The 19,419-nt window shown below is 49.8% G+C and overlaps 1 protein-coding gene across 3 annotated transcripts in view; it reads right to left on the bottom strand.

The window, feature by feature from the left end:
• MYT1L (myelin transcription factor 1 like) overlaps nucleotides 1–15,507 on the bottom strand; it is a 140,150-nt gene extending 124,643 nt beyond the window's left edge. For all 3 annotated transcript variants that reach the window (XM_045548966.1, XM_045548965.1, XM_045548964.1), the window contains exons 1-3: nucleotides 15,453–15,507; nucleotides 15,262–15,295; nucleotides 14,924–14,986 (exon numbers count right to left, since the gene is read on the bottom strand). In XM_045548966.1, the coding sequence (XP_045404922.1) occupies nucleotides 14,924–14,986; nucleotides 15,262–15,295; nucleotides 15,453–15,507 (152 nt within the window). The remainder of the gene's footprint in view (nucleotides 1–14,923; nucleotides 14,987–15,261; nucleotides 15,296–15,452) is intronic.
• Between the last annotated feature and the right edge of the window lie 3,912 nt (nucleotides 15,508–19,419).

Here is a 19,419-nt window from a genome sequence, read left to right on the forward strand (position 1 = left end):
CAGGTACATTGTCGGTGAGCAGTAATATTTTAAAAGGAATCTTTTTATTCTGAGCAGTAGGTCTCAATAGGGGGCTTAAACTATTCAGTAGACCACACTGAACAGATGTGCTGTCACCCAGGCTTTGCTGTTCCATTTCTAGAGCACAGGCAGAGTAGATGTAGCATAATTTTTATGGGCCCTAGGATTTTTGGACTTGTACATGAGCAGTGGCTTCAGCATAAAGTCACCAGCTGCACTAGCCCCTAACAAGAGAGTCAGCCTGTCCTTTGAAGCTCTGAAGCCAGGCACTGACTTTCTAGCTGTGACGGTCCTAGACGGCATCTTTGTCCAGTGGAAGCTGTTTCATCTGCACTGAACACCTGTTGTTGGTGCAGCCACCTTGTCAGTGATCTCGGCGGGATCTTCCGGGGAACTTGCTGCAGCTTCCGCATCAGCACCTGCTGCTGCACCTGGTGGTTTCTGCTGTGGAGACGGCTTCTTTCCTTACACCCCATGGACCAAGCCCTGCTGGTGTCGGACTTTCATCGGCAGCGTCCTCACCTCTCTCAGCCTTGGCAGAATTGAAGAGTCGGGGCCTCGCTCTGGACTAGGCTTTGGCTGAAGGGAGTGCTGTGCTGGGTTGACCTTCTGTCCAGGCCACTCACACTTTGTCCGTGTCAGCAGCACTTGGGCTGTTGTGCTTTCTCGTCGCTCGTGTCTTCGCTGGGGCAGCACTTTAGTCTCCTCCAGGAGCGTTTCCTTTGCATCCACAGCTTGGCTAAATGTTTGGAGCTATAGACCCAGCTTCTGTCCTGTCTGGGCTTTGGACACGCCTTCCTCCCTAGGCTTAATCTTTTCTAGCTTTTGATTTAAAGTGGCAGATGTGAGACTCTTCTTTTCACTTGAACACTTGGAGGTCATTGAAGGGTTGTTAATTTGTCTAATTTTAGCACTGTTGCATCTCAGGGAATAGGGAGGCCCAAAGCAGGGCAGAGGGACGGGGGGATGGCTGGTCGGCGGGGTCAGAACACACCCTCACTGAGGAAAGTCGCTGTCTTACATGGGCGCAGTTCGTGCTGCCCACAAACAATTACAACAGTAATGTTGAAGACAACTGACTACACGTCAACACAGAAGATATAATGACAATGAAAAAGCTTGGACCAATGCACAAATTACCCATGTGACACAGACACACGAAGGGAGCACATGCTGTTGGTAAAACTACACTGATAAACTTGCTCAATGCAGGGTTGTTGCACACTTTCAAGTTTTTTTTTTTTTTTTTGAGACGGAGTCTCACTTTGTTTCCCAGGCTAGAGTGAGTGCCGTGGCGTCAGCCTAGCTCACAGCAACCTCAAACTCCTGGGCTCAAGCCATCCTCCTGCCTCAGCCTCCGGAGTAGCTGGGACTACAGGCATGCACCACCACGCCCAGCTAATATTTTCTATATTTTTTTAGTTGTCCAGCTAATTTATTTCTATTTTTAGTAGAGACGGGGTCTTGCTCTTGCTCAGGCTGGTCTCCAACTCCTGACCTCACGCGATCCTCCCACCTCGGCTTCCCAGAGTGCTAGGATTACAGGCGTGAGCCACCGTGCCCTGCCCACACTTTCAATTTGTAAAAAATGCAGTATCTGCAAAGCACAATGAGATATGCCTATAACGGCAAAACTGCTCTATGAAAATGTTCCCAAAGTATAATAAATTGTTTATTTATTCATTTTGGGGGCTACAGAATAAAACAAGGGTAAGATTTTCTAATTAAAAAATAACTAGATTTATTTTACATTAGTATATATTTTTAGGTGATATTTTTAAAAAGCCCCCATTAGGGACTTAAAAAATAGCAGTTTTTAGGGCTTCAGAGGTAAAGATTGATCCTCAGGGTCCTCTACTCTATAGCCTCCCAGTTCACCTGTCACTGGACGTCCGTGAACAGGTGTCTGCTGTGTGAACGGCTTCCTGGAGGCATGGCTGAGGAGACCAGGACAAGGGCCCTGCTCTCAAGGAGCACAGGGTCACAGACAAGGGGGACTGACAGCCCTGGGTGTGAGAAATTGCCATGAACGGGGTGGTGGGAAAGGCAGCCTGTGCACGTAGTGAGGACAGAGACAACTGTGGGATCTCAGGGACCATCAGCTCCCAGGAAATGAAATCAACGGAACACCTGGTCACAGGCAGTGCTCGTTATGCAGAGAGAGGGGCCTTCCAAGCCCCCGTGAAAGGGCCGTGTAGAGGAGCCCCCAGAGCTTACCCAGGGCCAGGCGTCCAGGGCAGGTTTTGCCCAGGTTGAAGGGACCTCGGGGCACCCAGAGGGCTGTGCTGCACAGGTGGGGCGAGAAGCACCAGGCCACCCTGTCCCATGTCCCTCCCCCATGCACGGGACCCTGCCAGAATCAGGGGGCTCATCTCTCCAAAGGGATTACAGCCAGTGACCAGGAGGAAGGCTCCACCATTGTCCTGAGGTTAAACCGTGAGGACACGCCACAAGCTGAGGGGCCAGACAAGCGCATGTGGGCCCTGCTGGCTGAGTCAGACCTGCGCTGTGCTGGCCGTGGGGTTCCACAGTGACCGGGGCTGAGTGTCTGGGGCGGCAGACGAGGGGCTCGGGGCGCAGCACTGCTGGGCACATGGGAGCTGCTGCCTGAGGCCCCCTGACTACGGAGCCCAGTGTGAGGACAGCTACGTGCGTGGGAGCCCCAGGGAGGCGCAGGAACTGTCGCCCTCGTGATGTGCTCGGGGCCTGCACTGAGCTGGCCCGTCTGCCCCCGCGTGCACGCCTGGGCTGGGAATGCAGGGCTGTGCCCCCGAGCGCAGGGTGGGATCTGAGCTTTTCATCTTCTTCCTGGCGGGAAGCATCAGCCCTCTGCCCAGAGGCCTGTTCCTTCACTCAGCTACGGGGAAACGTCAGTTCTTGGGCCAGTCTGGGAGGAAGGATGCTCCCTCAAACACTCAGCAAGTGAGACCATTCTCAAAAATAAAAAAGGTACCCCTTAACCTGCCTGCCAGCCCTTCTTCCAGAATTTTCTGGCAAAGGCTGTGCTAAATATAGGGGTTGATTCTTTAAAAAGTATCCTTTTAAAAATAAGACAATTATTTTCTTGAATAACACATATTTTAAAAACAATTATATCCCATATGATGTACAACAGGGTAGCGGGGCATCGACAGGCGGGTCCCGCTGGAAAGAGGCTCCCCCTGCCTCGCGCCCTGCGCCCCAAGGAAAAGTCGGAAAGCCACAGAAAATTATCAGCAAAGATACTTTCCCCATAGTATTCATAACAATGGAAGAGTTAAAAAACAAATAATTTTCAACAACAATACATAAATTACAACCACAGGATGGAAGTCAGCCACGAAACCTAAAATATTTAATGACACAGAAAAAGGCTCATGTTATGTTATGTAAAAAAAACCCCAAAATTACATCTATCATATGAGACTACTTTAGAAAAGTAAAGCAAAAAAGGGGTCTCAAAAATCAAAGAAAAAAAATCTATCAGTGGTTACGGACCCCCGGCCAGATGTCACCCTGTGCCTAGCGGAGCACAGTGACGTGACACCGCAGATGCTCACAAAAGGCTGTCCCCATTGCCATTATTATTTCTTTCATAATTTCATTTTTAGTCCTAATGTAAGAAAATAAGCATTTCCCCAACTTTAATCTTAAGCTGCATTTGAGCCCATGTGTTTCTTTGGCTTCTCCGGTCAGTGATATCCTCTGCGAGAACTGGGGGAGAAAACTTAAAAAGCAAACTCATTCTTAACGCTTCAGGTCCTCAGGCGTTTCAAGGGTTGAAAAGCCGCGGTCTGGCTGGGCCAGGAGGCTGTGCGGGGGGCTCAGGGTCCGGGTGGACGCCCACAGGAGGGGGCTCCCGCAGGCCCAGCCCCAAGGTCCCCTTGCCTGGGCCATCACCCCAGCCCCTCCCCACCTTTCCCATTTATTAGGACTCGATTTGGGTCAACTCAAGGAGCTTCTCTGCCAAAACCATACTCGCCTCGGGGAAAGTTCAACTCGTTAGTCACTCAGAGCAGGTGCCCCTCATTTTAATAATCTGACTGGAGCTGGAGGGAGAGCGGGTCATCCCGGGTGGCGGGCGCGGACTGTGCCTCGCAGGGCTTCTGCACAGCGGGCAGCCTGGCACATGGAGAGGGAGGATGAGGAGGGAGGATGGAGAGGGAGGATGAGGAGGGAGGATGGAGAGGGAGGATGAGGAGGGAGGATGGAGAGGGAGGATGGAGAGGGAGGATGGAGAGGGAGGATGAGGAGGGAGGATGAGGAAGGAGGATGGAGAGGGAGGATGAGGAGGGAGGATGGAGAGGGAGGATGAGGAGGGAGGATGGAGAGGGAGGATGAGGAGGGAGGATGGAGAGGGAGGATGAGGAGGGAGGATGAGGAAGGAGGATGGAGAGGGAGGATGAGGAGGGAGGATGGAGAGGGAGGATGAGGAGGGAGGATGGAGAGGGAGGATGGAGAGGGAGGATGAGGAGGGAGGATGGAGAGGGAGGATGAGGAGGGAGGATGAGGAAGGAGGATGGAGAGGGAGGATGAGGAGGGAGGATGAGGAGGGAGGATGGAGAGGGAGGATGGAGAGGGAGGATGGAGAGGGAGGATGAGGAGGGAGGATGAGGAAGGAGGATGGAGAGGGAGGATGAGGAGGGAGGATGGAGAGGGAGGATGAGGAGGGAGGATGGAGAGGGAGGATGAGGAGGGAGGATGGAGAGGGAGGATGAGGAGGGAGGATGAGGAAGGAGGATGGAGAGGGAGGATGAGGAGGGAGGATGGAGAGGGAGGATGAGGAGGGAGGATGGAGAGGGAGGATGAGGAGGGAGGATGGAGAGGGAGGATGGAGAGGGAGGATGAGGAGGGAGGATGGAGAGGGAGGATGGAGAGGGAGGATGAGGAGGGAGGATGGAGAGGGAGGATGAGGAGGGAGGATGGAGAGGGAGGATGAGGAGGGAGGATGGAGAGGGAGGATGGAGAGGGAGGATGAGGAGGGAGGATGGAGAGGGAGGATGAGGAGGGAGGATGAGGAAGGAGGATGGAGAGGGAGGATGAGGAGGGAGGATGAGGAGGGAGGATGGAGAGGGAGGATGGAGAGGGAGGATGGAGAGGGAGGATGAGGAGGGAGGATGAGGAAGGAGGATGGAGAGGGAGGATGAGGAGGGAGGATGAGGAGGGAGGATGGAGAGGGAGGATGGAGAGGGAGGATGGAGAGGGAGGATGGAGAGGGAGGATGAGGAGGGAGGATGAGGAAGGAGGATGGAGAGGGAGGATGAGGAGGGAGGATGAGGAGGGAGGATGGAGAGGGAGGATGGAGAGGGAGGATGGAGAGGGAGGATGGAGAGGGAGGATGAGGAGGGAGGATGAGGAAGGAGGATGGAGAGGGAGGATGAGGAGGGAGGATGGAGAGGGAGGATGAGGAGGGAGGATGGAGAGGGAGGATGAGGAGGGAGGATGGAGAGGGAGGATGAGGAGGGAGGATGAGGAAGGAGGATGGAGAGGGAGGATGAGGAGGGAGGATGGAGAGGGAGGATGAGGAGGGAGGATGGAGAGGGAGGATGAGGAGGGAGGATGGAGAGGGAGGATGGAGAGGGAGGATGAGGAGGGAGGATGGAGAGGGAGGATGGAGAGGGAGGATGAGGAGGGAGGATGGAGAGGGAGGATGAGGAGGGAGGATGAGGAGGGAGGATGAGGAGGGAGGATGGAGAGGGAGGATGAGGAGGGAGGATGGGTGGCTTTGCTGGCACTGTCTCCTGAAGGACAGTGGCAGGGCCGGGCCAGGGCACTCTCCCACTGTCCCTGCCTGCCTGCTGCTCTGTCCTCGCCAGGAAGAGAGGAGGGGGGTCAGGGGGCCCGGCCCTGCCACTGTCCTCTCACTCAGTCCCTGTGCCTGGCAGGGGGGAGGTCACCAGGGCTCTGGTGCTCTCTGCTCTCCGCTGCCCTGCGGGTAAATGCAGGCGTCAGGCTTCCACTCCCCTCTGGCCCCCTGGCCCACCTCCCTCCCCCGGGAGCGAATGCGGCACAGGCAGAGCAGCCGTCTGACTGGCGCAGGGCACGGCAGAGGCGCAATGCATTATTTATGAGGAGAATTTCTTCCAAGATGTTCACTTTCCCCTGCCATCTCCTCCCCAGAGCTTCAGGAAACGCATCCACTTGTACACGAAGCACATCTCTGGCGATGGCAAATACAGCATTAGATAATATTCACAGCCTTGCAGAGTGGCTGTGATTTAGCACTAAAACCCACAGAATTGTACAGGTGGCGCTCAGTCTCCCTGGGCAGGAAAGGGAAGGTGCATTTACCTTGACGACGACGCAGAGGCCTGTGAAGGCTCACAGAGGCCAGACGGCCCGGGACGATCCTTTCTGAACATGGGGAAACGAGGGCCCCGAAGGGCTTTGCGCAGGATGCGTCCAGATCACACACGGCCAAGGACCACAGTGCCTTTCACCCTCAGCCCCCCTATGGCCCACAGGGACACGCAGACCGTGGCGGTGGCTGTGACCAGCCCAGAGCCTCCGGGCCACACCTCCATGGCCCGACCTCCCAGCGGCCCTGGGGGACCCCAGGTGCAGGCCGCGCAGAGCCTAGAGAAGCTGCCGCCCTCTGGGGTCTCTGGTCTTGCCCTGGCCCACAGTGCCTGCACCCCCAGAAAGAGTGGGCTGCAGCATCCTGAACACTTCCCTGACTGTCAGTCACGGAATCGCGGTGTGAGCAGAAGTGAGGGGGAAGGTGATTCTGGCCCTGAATAAAAAACACCCTCCAGGCTGCTGGTCTTGCTTTCTCACGGGAAGGCAGCCAAAGGGGACCCAGGTCGGGTGCTGGGGCGGGTGAGCCCACCCCTCAGAAAAGCTGCGGGAATGCATCGCTACCACCACGGCAGAGCTGAGGTCTGCATGCCACACTGGGCTTGTCTGGATTTCAGATTCATCCGCACTGTTGGCTTTGTCTGTCAGCTACGGCCCAGAGCAAATTCCCCTCCCGCGGCCTGAGGACGCCGGCTGATCAGCAGCCCCGGCTGCTCCTGGCCCAGTGCTCACTCTCAGGGCAGCTAAACAGCCTGCCGGGCCACCCTCAGCTTCCGCAGGTCTGGGCGGGGCCGGCTTGCCTTCCTGCAAGTTCCCAGGTTGACTCTGGTGTTCTCGGTCAGGGGACCTCACTTTGAGAACCCTGGCTAGGGAAGGGGACCCAGCCTTCTAGCTCCAGATTGTCACTCCTGCTTGTCAGGGACACTTGGGAGTGGTCGTGGAACTGGAATCCCACTGGAGCCCTAGAGATCTGAGGTGAGTTGGTGGTGGTTCTCAGAAAGTTCCTCCTTAGTCTACTGAAAGAGCTTCTAGAAAGGACCCCCCAGCCTGCTCTGCACAGGGGGGCAGCTGTCAGGCCTGGAGTGGCCACAGACTTCTCCGTGCTCAGGTAGGGACGCCCTGGCACAGAGACTCACAGGCCCCCACCCACCTGCGCATTCTCCGAGCGGGTGAGACAGCAGCCTCTGCTTTGTCCAGGCCAGTCCGAGTTGGGGCTTCTCTTTAGTCTGGCTGGCAACGTCCTAAGTTACACAGAAACGTGCACATGAAAACACTATGATCTTACTGAATCAAAGCAAATTATGACCGAGGTAGTTAGTGTTTTTTTCCTCTAAATCTTTTACTAATTTTGGTAGGAGAGTATATGGAAGTGTGGCGTTTCAGTCCATTTTGGGGTCCAGTACCGGGAGCAGGTCAGAGCAGACAAGCAGCAGCCACCACTGCCCCAGCGCAGTGTTCAGCAGGGGCTCTGGACTGTCCCCCCCTCCTCACGGTGTGAATGCAGTGACGGTGATGACGATGACCATACACGCGTATCTCCAAGCGGAGATTCTAAGAACCAGATCGCGCTGCTACCCAGAATGCTGCTTTCTCCAAACATCATGAATTGTGGTCGCGGATTCCAGGTCCTTGCTGTCACCTGAGCCAGCTTAAGTCAGAGTGACCAGAGGGCTCTCTCTCGCTCAGCCCGTGCCCCCGTGCTGTCCACCCCCTCATTTCTCCAGCAAGTGGGGCACAACTGCAGAGGGAGTAGCGGGCGCGCGGCCCCACAGAGCCAGCGGGAGTGCCCGTCCCGCCAGCAGCAGAGACTCCAGGCACGCACCCAACAGAACTGGCTCGGGGTCAGGCAGCCAGGAACCTGCAGGTGGACTGTGTTGTTGCTCTTAATTGCACAGCTGGGTCACCTCCCTGGCATCTTGCCTGTGCGTTTTTACTGCCACATCAGGACTCTGTCTCTCGGCACATCGAGAGCTGAAAGTCGCTGCCACGTATTTGCTGTAATCTCAGCACAGATGGTGGGAGGAAGAGCTGAACTGTGGGCTTTTTGGTGGGTAAAGCTCAGACAAGAGCTGAATTTCTGGTGTATATTCTGTTGATGTTCCAAAGCCAATTTTATAAATTTTTAATCATTAATTGAGAAATCAGAACAGGATTACAATTGCTAATTAATCACACTATTGCAAAATAAGCGAACAAAAAGGCCATGCCCAGAGATGTGTCTACTGGGCAGACATACTATAGGCAGGTAGCCGGCAAATTGTTTTCTTAGGATAATGGCCAGGAATCTATTTTTTTTTAATAGAGGACTTATTGTGACAATAAAGGTTAACTGCCACCCCAGTCCAAAAGATGAGGCTTGAACCTTGTGTGTTTGCACACATACCACGGGGAGGTCTCAGAGCAAAGCCCAGCCTGGGGTGACCTGCTTCGACTCTCCACTTCACCCAAGTCAGTCCCTGGATCTCCACGTGCAACTGTGCCATGCCATCAAATTAATGTTACAATATGTGTGCCCTACCTTCTGATTTATAACATCAGGGACAAACAGTACAAAGGACAGGCGCACATAAAGCTTACGGATAGGATGATGGCAGGCACACTGATGTCCCATAAGGAATGGGGGGGGGTTGCTATTTATCCTCATGGATTCGTGGGGTTAAGTGCGGTAGACTGGCTTGGTGGCTGCGTGCACAGAATTTCCATGAACATCCCACGGTGCACCCTGTCGTACAGCAGCCACATGCTAATTAGAGCATTCAGCAGACGCTGCACTGCCTTCCACGCACCCAAGTGGATCTTCATTTTTCACATGCAGGGCCTTACTAATTAAAATCAGCTTCGCAATTAAACGTGGAAAATTGTGTTAAACTTTCAAGCCTGGTTAGAAAAAATGCAATTATTTTTAGGATATTTTATTTTAATGCAAATGAAATTTCTATCTGGGTGAAACTGGTACAGGGAGATACAGGAATTCCTATTTCTCTGTCTTCCTCTCTGTTCCTTCTTCTTCTTCTTCTTCTTTTTTAAGATTATAGATGCTCCTCTCAATTGCAAGTTGCAATGCTCCACTATCTCTAAGCCAGTACCTGGCTCTGTTCCAAAGCTTTTAGTGAGTGCTCTCTGTCAAGGCATGAATAATACAGCCCCAGGCTGCTGGCAGAATCCAAATGAGGCGTGCATACATCAGGACGCCAGCCCAGACTGCAGCCCCAGAACAAGCTCCCGTGAAGACAGCCCATCATTCATGGCGCAGCGCCTGGCAGTCGCACCGGCAGGGGAAAAGGTGTATGAAATGGAAGAAAATCTGAATAAGGAGTGTGCACAACAAGCCAGAGAGAATCCAATAATTTTCTAATAAAAAAGAAAAGCTGCCATTTGAAGATTTTAATTTTAAAGTTTCAAATTAAATGATTTGACTTAGTGTGTCCTAGATTGGGGAGGATTGGAATGTAATACCAATACCCATCCCCTAAGTTGTGGGTGCTTGCTGAATGTGTAAAGAGTCTAAAGCTAAATTACAGGACAAACCTTTCGTCAGAACTCTATGTTCAACAAAAAAGTCATTAAAAATTGCAGTGACGACTAAACGTACATGAAATCCATTAAATTTCAGAAATAAATTCAGAGGGATCACAAAACAGGTGTGTCAAGGAGTCCTTCTGAGGAATTACCCCCTTTCTGTCTCCTTTGGCGCCTTGGAGGCATACGCAAAACATCTTTAGACATAAGTACCTAAACCTAGTGAATTTCAAATGTTTCAGTATGTGGATGATTATTGCAAGTGAGGCCGAAATTCAAATTGCTACACAGTGTTTAATATGAATCTGTAGTATATATATTAACAAATTTTGATTATCCCCATTTCTAATTTTTAATAGAAGATTAAAAAAACTTTGAGAATAATTGGCGATTATTTTGACAATAAATTTAGTTTCTGTAGATATGCTTCTTTCTAAACACTGAGTTGCATTTTAACACAAATAATATTATATATAGACATGAGGAGAAGCATAAACTAGGAACATCAGGCCCTAGAATTTTCCACCTTAGTCACATGTTCAAGACAGACTGCTACAGACATGTGCAACATCTGATGTTTTAGCTCTTGTTTCACCATCAGTTCATGAAATATTCTAGGTTAGTAACAACATCTCTTTACCAGGTACTTGAGCCACACTAAACGACCACCTGTACCCTGTGCCAATTAAGGGTGGTAGGTGTGGTTTCTTTTGAACATGTCCCAGCCTTTCATGGGGTATCAGTCTGGTTTGGGGGATGCTGTTGGCAAATGCTGAGACCCTAAGCCTCAGCCTCTCTGCACAGGTGTCTGGCCGGGGCAGAGCTCTGCAGCAGCAGATGCACATTCCTGGGCCTCCTGCACTGGACGCGCTGCTGCACCAACCACGTGCTTTGGTTTGGGTCCTCTCCATGCCCGTCCTAGAGCCTTCCCTGCCAGCACCTTGCTGGGGAAGGTCAGGAGGAGAACATGAAGCAACTTCCTAAATTTCAAGTTTGGTGACTTCAAGTATTCAACTTTTCTCCTACCATTCATCCACTAAAAGGCAGCCACAGGCATGCCAGGAAAGCTCCTGTCCTCTGCGTTTTAAACACTGATAGGCCACACAGCAAGTGTGGCTTACGCAACGGGGAAGGAAGTAATACAGGGAAGTTCCCTTCTCTGAGCTTGGGGACCTAAATTAAACTTGGGAAAACTCATTCAGGATGACTAAGGTTTAGTTTGCGCATCTGCAAAAGGACACTCTGTGATTGGACCCCGTATTTGAGACACATCAATGTCTCCAGCCGCCTTGAAGCATAATTTAAGAACAGGTATACGACTCAAGGTAGTAGAACAGACACAGTCATGTGCACAATATAATACTGTGAGTTCAAAACAAGAGGTCAGATTTACTGTGCACAGAAAGGACTGAGTAAGTATTTTGATTCATAATATAACAATTACTTCTAGCCCTGATTGTAAATTTCATGGTGTTTTCAACAAATTTATATGCAAAGAATATAAAACCTCAGTTGGAAAAAACAAACGGTAAATTCCTATGTCTGGATGATAATGATGTTTCTGAAGATAAATACTTGTCACATTTGTGAGCATCCTAAGCGGCCTGGTCCTGATGACCTGTATGGGGCACAACAGTGATGACTGAGCTTAGGTCCCAGCTGGGCAGGGTGTGGAAACTGAGACACGCCGTGTGCCAAGAGAGTGCCCCTCCCTGAGGAGTGGATACCACGCCTATCCCACGACGGGAGCTCCATCGTTCCTCGTCCGTGTGTTTGCCTTGGCCGCCAAGGGGCGTCATGCTGTATTGAGACCCCTGACATACCCTGGGTTTCTGGTAAAATTATGTGTCCATTTTTCACGTTCCTCATTTATCTTTCTGATTTAACATCTAACTATGCAGTTGTACGTAGGTTTATCAGCTACCTCAAATTGTTTATAAACTATTAACACAAAAAATACTTACAAGTAGATTACCTTTTGTTCAAAGACACAATTTTGAAATTAATGTAGAATATCCAATAAAGTATTACAACCTCACTCCAACTCCCCCAAAGTTTTAACCAGTACGTTAAATTGTGCATTCCTTTTTCAAATTATTGTTTCCTTTCCCAGGGATTAAGCAGTGGTCGATTCTCCTCTATTCCTGATTCCTACAAACCCACAGGCCTACCTCCATCACACTAAAAAAAAATAAAAAATAAGAAAAAATTAACCATCAATCCCAGCAGCTGTCTGAGGGAGTCAGCAAACCACTGTGCACGCGCGGCTGCACCAGGAGCCACAGGGTGGGCGTCTGACGAGGCGGCACGTGGCGAGCTACAATGATGGTAAATATTTGATTTCCTTAAAAAGTTTCTTAAGTTAAAAAACACGAGACAGGCATCATTTTATCACTGGGTATCCATTTCCTAAAAAAATTGATTTTTTACATTGTTGATCTGCCATATCTGCCTCAAGTTATTTTTTGCACGTTCAAACACATTGACACTTCAGCATACTAAAATAGCATCTTTTTACTTGGCTATACTGATGTGATATAGAAGTAAAATGAAACTGTAGCATTAACAGAATGACATTCACTGAAAAATTGATCATTAAAGATATTAACAGAAAACCAGGTAATTTCACCCAAACCAAAGCTGAGGCTTCTCCTCTTTTGCCCCATTTTGCACAGGCCTGAGGTCCTGAGTCTCCTCGGGAACCTGGCAGCGAAGTCGCGTTGCAGCCGTATGGGGCGTGCAGGTGCTAGCAGGCATGAGCAGCTGTTAGGAAGGGGTAACTTTTGTAGTCAGAAAATCTTTTAAAACCAGAAAAGGAAACAAAGCCAGATACGATTGGTATCTCTCAAACATCAAGCAGCAGTGGTCACAGGAAGGCCAGGTGTACACAAATGCCATCCACCACACCAAGGAACACAGTTTAAGAAATTAAAATGTCACCTTTTAGTTAAAAATCACTGATAATACATAGATATCAAAAAATAAAACTTAGAAAACCTCGCTTGGTACCTCAACGAGACTCCTCTCCAGAGAAGCTCACATGTGGCATCACCTGTGCACAGTCACCTGCTACAGAGCCACAGCTCTCTCACTTGCCGGCTGAGGACGCGGGAGGCTATGACCTTAACCAACCTGCCCACGGCCCGGGCTCTCGGGTGTGGCAGGGCAAGCCAGTACCAGCTCTCTCGACGGGGTAATAGTTATTTTTCAACTATACCACATTTGCTCTTCTAATTCACTATTTCAATTAAAATATTAGGAATTCTAATAATTAGACACAATATGACTCATGGTAAAACACGATGATGTTATTTTAAATCACACAGAAATTTAGTTGGAACAGTTTCCCACTCGGGTGTTTCTGTGACTCCTCCTGACATTCCATCTAACTAGTTCCCAAAGATTCAGGGTACTTCTCGGGGAACAGGTCAGTACCACATCTTGAAAGGAAGCTGAAGCCTAACTATCTTTAAATCTGACTCTAAGTACCATTCTTAAGCAGCAAGAGAAATCTCGTGGACAGATGAGTACACATATCACTCAGAGACACATCAATCCACATCTTAACCTTGGTTAAGAATATGAAGGTTTGGAAGAATTCTTTGGAAACTTCATGATTTTTTTTCATGTAAAATTATGGCTATGAAATTATATCTAGCTCATACCTAATTAAAACATTTTAGTGGAATTTAATAATTTTTTGTAACAGTATGATAAAGTTTAACTATTGACTAATCAGGAAATGATTAGGGGAAAATAGATTTTGCTCATGGTTTACTAATTTCTTTTCTGTTGAAAACATAAACAATGCAGTTTTTTAAACTTTTAGATTAGAAGCTTATATATACTTCTTCATAAACTAATAAAATACATTAAATAAACCACTTACTTCAATTACATAAGTCAGTAACTTACCACTTAGCACAATAATAATAATATATTACATTAATTTAATTTAAATCACAAAATTGCCTGAACAAAATGGCCCACAATTCCTTGGGTGTGTGACAGAGGAGGTTGCTGCCTCCACAGATGCTAGCATCGGGGTCTGGGGAGTAATTTGTGATTTTTCCTTTGATTTTAATAAAGGGCAATCAAAATAATTGCTTGATTTCAACCATAAAGTTTCACTAAGAGGAAATACAATGCAAGGCGGTGAGGAGGGGCCAGCCTGAGGTGTTGCAGATGCCCCTGCTTTGGAATCCAGTTTTGAGAACTGGGTTTGGTCACTGAGGGTTTGTTAGACTGGATGACCTTTGTTTTTGCAATCTAATTTGTGAAAAATTAGCTAACAATTTATTATAGCCTGTAAACTTTTGTAAATTCTGGTAATGGAAACCTTCCTATTGAAAGGCACGGCAGCGTTAGCATCACAGAGAAGAGAACACTTCCCGGAAAAGCAAACCTAAAGGCTGCCTGCACCTGAGGGCAGGCCATGGGCACCTGAGAAACAATTTTGTTGTGATGCACTTTTAGCAATAATTACCCACCATCTTATTTTCTAGAGGTTCTCTACACACATCCCCGTTACAGACCTGAAATCCCAGCATTTGCAAGATTAATGTAATCATTCAATCCCACAGTCTCGCCAGCTCCATCCACCCTGACCTCCACCTCTAGAGGTGACCTCTCCCTGCAGCTGCCCAGGGGCCTAGCTGAGGCTTCCTTTGCCGGGATGAACTCCGTTACATGATGGAAGTCGGGTGTACAGACAGGTCGGTAGGTCCCATTTTAATTTACATCCATGATTTACCACCCTGCAGCTACCAGAATGAGAAATGAGGGAGGAGAAATAAGCCTTCCTGATACAGCAGTGGGGGGGTCTTAGGTGCCTGCGTGCTGAGCACGGCATTCACAGACGGGGAAACCAGTACGAGGCTGGCCTTAGCTTGTGTCACTCTGTGCACTGGCGTCAACTCTGCCATGAGACAGAATGGCTTACATTTGGAACCTGCACAAGAGACAAAAGACTGAGTCCCAGTGAGAGAAGAAAGGAAAGTACAGATGCGTTGTTTTCCAAGAACACCTACCCACACATTTCCATCATTTGGGAGAGTCCCACACAAGCCCCTTTAGACAGTACGTTGTGAAAAGATGCAGGCGTTACCTTCTGTGTCTTGCATATTTGCCACTAACATGACCACTGCCGTCACAGCCAGGGGTGGGACAGCTGCAACAGGAAAGAATCGATTACACAGGGGCCGCACTGTGGGCGGAGGGGATGGGATGCCTCTACAGACAGCCCAGACAGGAGGGAAATCACACAATTGAATGAAGGGGGAAATTGGGGGATGCTTTTTATCAGCAAGTCTCTCGGGGGAATTAATTTCATCAGGGCAGTAGGGCATGAGCAAGCCGCCGATGAACTTCAAAGCACAGCGCGCCATTAACAGGCAAGGGTTTTCTAAACTGCTGACGGGGTGCGTTTACCCGCAAAGCACTAACCTGAACAGCTCCTGTATGGCTGGCTCCACGGGAACTGCAGAGAGATGGAGAATAGATAAAAATTTATCATCTATCACAGGTACCCTCTTCCACAGAAAACTACCCAAAGTGGAGGGAGGCAGGGTCCGACTGAACCACAGGGTGAAGGTGACCCTGAGCCAGCCTCAGGGTGCAGTGAAGCGCAGACATACCTCGAACCCCTTTGGACCGCGTGCGATGGCGCTTCTCCTCCGTGTCCACCTCCATCTGGGGATAGAAGAGCAGGCGGTCAGTGTCCTGCCTGTGCAGTCAGCGGGCCTGGGGCTGCCCACTTGCACTGCCTTCCGCTGCCAGGGCTCTACTCCTGCCCGCTGGTGGCGGGAACCAGGGACTAGGGCACCGGTGGGCATGACAGGGCCAGGCAACCTGAAGGCACTATTTTCAAAAGTGGGCAACGTGCAGGAGGCCCCTGCACTCTATAGCAGGGTAGGTCTGGAGGAATCTTGAAGTGCAATCTATTTACTTTCTTTTCAAGGATTTGATTAGGACACATCTGGGTGGTTCTGAGCTGAACCTGTGCTTGGAACATAATAGATAGCCATTAAGTTAAAGAAAGTAAGGTAAAAGAAATATAGGTAACGTCTCAGCTCTCCTTGTAACTGTAATGCCTAAGAGGAGAGGAGGCTGGCATAGCAGAAGGACGTTTCCACCACCACAGCTTACTCTCACCGCGTCTGCTTCCTGCAGGGCAGCTGTCCTCCCACTTAGCTACGGCGCGAGGCTGCTTTTCAGGCACACAGACCCCTTACGCATGGCAACGGAAGCGTCTTAACTGAGAGGTTGCAAAGTGCTTTTATATATTACCTTGTAGGGTCCTCACAACAGCTTTGTAGGGAAGGTACTTTTATTATATATATTTTGTACATGATGCAGCTAAAATTCAGACCGAGTGACTGGCCCAAGGTCACTGGAGGAGAAGGTTTTGGTATAGGGTCCCCAAAAATCACCTCTGTCACTAAACTTTCCCCTTAAACCACTGGAACACGCAGTCATGGGATGAATATGTGCACCATATTATTCACCAAGTATTTCTACAATCTATGAACACTTTACATGGCAGACTGCACGGGAGGAGACTTCTACTCAATGTAACAGAGAGGCTGATGAGACGTGAGCAGTACGAATGGACCAGATGGCAGGAATACTCCTTCTCAGCCCCATCTGTGGCTGCTGCAGCCAGAGCTGTGTTCCTGCGTGGAAGACAGGGCCCCACCACGCGGCCCCTGTGCAGGGTTCACACTGGACATCAAAGCCGCCTCCTCCATGGTTTAGGGAAAGGGCAGCCGGCAGGAGGAGCAGGGGCTCCGGGCGGGTGCGTGCAGCTGAGAGAGAGGCACACTGTGGAGATTTGCTATGCAAGCAGACTGCAGCGTCAGCAAGGCATGATTCTCGACAGGTATGGCACGAGGCATCCTCTAACCACACTGACAGCTCCTGACTTAATCAATTAACCACCAAACATGTATTGATTAATACTGTGTGCTGAGTATGGTATTGGGGATAAGGACAGACATACAATAAAAAACATGAGCTCATTTAGCGAGTGTCTTTTAATGGGAGCTCTCTCTGTGCAGATATGACAATGTGCCAGAAAAGATTTCAGAAAAGAAGGAGCCAATGGGAAGGGGATCCTGAGGGAAGATTCTGGAGAAAGTCTCAGTGCTTAAGCATCATTTGTTTATGAGTGGAAGGAAAGAAAAGAGACTGTGCTGAAGCCTCACACATGGGGCTTGATACCAGTTATTGAGTGAACGAATGAATGCATCCATCTGCTGGTGAAACTGCAGGTCGGGGGTGCCCGGGCAAGCTAGACCAGTGTGGGGGACCCCAGAGGGGCTGGCTCGAGGGCCACACCCACGGCTGGAAGGGGACGTGGTAGAGGCCGGGCGCCCTGGGAGGGCAGACAGTAGTTGTCTTTTCCTGAGCATGGGAGGGAAGGTTCACAGCACATTTTAGAAAAGAAATGACTTAGTGGCAGCTGGAGAGCGGGCATGGAGGGGACGGGGAGTGGGGGACAGAGGGGCTGGTGCTGGCGAGCAGGGCTTGGTGTCCTTTGTCTTCCAACGCCTGGAGTCAAGTGTCTAGGGAAGGAAGGCGAGGACTTGGGACATTTCTGATGGGAGAGTCAATCAGATGTGGCAGCTATGGCCGTCTTGGGTTTTCTGCCCTTTTCCCGTGACCTTCACGTATGTATGGGGCATGAAACTCTGACTTCACTCACTTTGTGCGGTTTCAAGGTTTAACTGACCAGCACCCCAGTAACACACAGGCGCTCTGAAACTGCTCTTCAACACGAAAACATGACAACACACTGCAAAGCTTCCGCGAAGCGATATAGACCAAGTGCCACGAGGCAGAGGCCGGCTGAGACTCAGGGAGTTTGCAGCGATGGAGAAAATGACAGTTTCCTGAGATCCCCTGCACCTGTCACAGGACTGGAGATACAGAGATACTGGGATAAAATCTTATTCTTTAAGGAATTCAAAATTGAATTAAACTTCGTGGGAAGGGAGATGGGCTGGGAAGCACCGCCTGTGTGGTGTCCTGGCAGCTGGGACAGGTGCATCTGACCCGTCCTCAGGAAGAGGAAAGAGAGCTCAACTGGAGGAGCTGAAGTCTGAGCTGAATTTTAAAGGTTAATGGGATGTTTCAGGTTAAGAAAGGGTGGGGCTGGGGGTGTTCCCGGCAGAGGGGCCCGGCTCGCAGGCGTGTGGTGTTCCAGGGAGTCCAGGCTGGGGCTAGGAGGCGGCAGGGGTTTGCTAGGGGCTTCCTGCACGAGGGCACTGGCTTGGCGAGTTTTCGGTAAAGCAGGGGCCAGTGACATCAGCCACCACCCTGCCTGCCTCCACACATCCAGCGTCTGACAAATAAACCCACATTTATGATTCCCAAGCTGCAGTTTGGGAGAGAGCATGTGGCCAAAAGTGCAGCAGAGCTAACTTTTCCCTGTGGGCACTCAGTTGACAAACTTGGCCTCATTAGCTAATTGCTCACATGGTTGGATAAGAATTGTTTTATTTTTTACATTTAAATTCTTAATCCTTCCAGCATTTTTATGCATATGGGGCAATCTTATTTTTTCCAGCCAGGTAACCAATTCTTCCATGAGTCGCTGTCCATAAATCACACCTTCCCACTGCGCTGAGACATCCTCCTGCCATGTGTGAATCCCGCCCACAACTGGCCCCGTTCGGACTCTTCTGTTCCACTCTGCACTTGCTCATCCCTGGCTGGTCCTGCGTGATCACAGTGCCTGTGTGAGGTGTGCTCCTCTCTGCTAACAAGCCGCCCTTGCTACAAGGGTTACAGGAGACAATTCGTAAATATGTCCAGCATGGCACCCAACATACAGTAGACACTAAATAAACGGTGGTTCCTGTTCTTTCTCTTTTAGCTAATGAAACCCAAATCTAAGGGTTTTAAAACTGTTTTACCCTTTACTTTTACCAACTGCCAGTGCGATTCAGATTATACAGAAAGCACAGAATGTACAGTCTGAAACACCAGGAGGTCTGCACTTTCTGGTATTTGTGCTAAAGGTGTGTGGTCAGAGCCCTTGCAGGCTCACCCACACTTAGTCTGTGCGGGGTCCTGCTCGCCCCACCCCACCTCCTGCCGCCCTGGAAAGAAGCCTTGTCCCCCGAGAGGCGCGAGCAGTCTCAGGGGACTGTGCGTTCCAGTTCCTCCTCCTGGTGGTCCTGAGGCCCGAGCTGCACAGCTTCGCCCAGCGATGCCGCAGACGGTCCAGCTCTGGTCCTCGGTGGGACTGCAGGGAATGTCAACCCCAGTGTCATTGCTGCAGTTACCAATTACCTCTCTGGTAATTTACATTTAGAAAAATCACACCTTTAAAGCCCTAGTTTAGCATTAACTCTTATTTCTAAGACTAGCGTTTATTTTTAAAGGTTTCTAAGGAAACGTAACTGGTTTCATACTTACAGTCTTGAATTGAAGGTTTATTTTTGGGCCAACAAAGCTATCAGGAATGACTTACTAAGAAGAGAACAAGTGAATTATTTTATAATATGTAAATTATACATTTGGAATCAGGATTTATCTTTTTACTTCAACCTTTCCTCCCCCTCCTCCCAATAATATTAATATGTACCCTTCCCTCAA

This window comes from Lemur catta, chromosome 4, assembly GCF_020740605.2.
Source record: "Lemur catta isolate mLemCat1 chromosome 4, mLemCat1.pri, whole genome shotgun sequence".
Lineage (NCBI taxonomy): Eukaryota > Metazoa > Chordata > Mammalia > Primates > Lemuridae > Lemur > Lemur catta.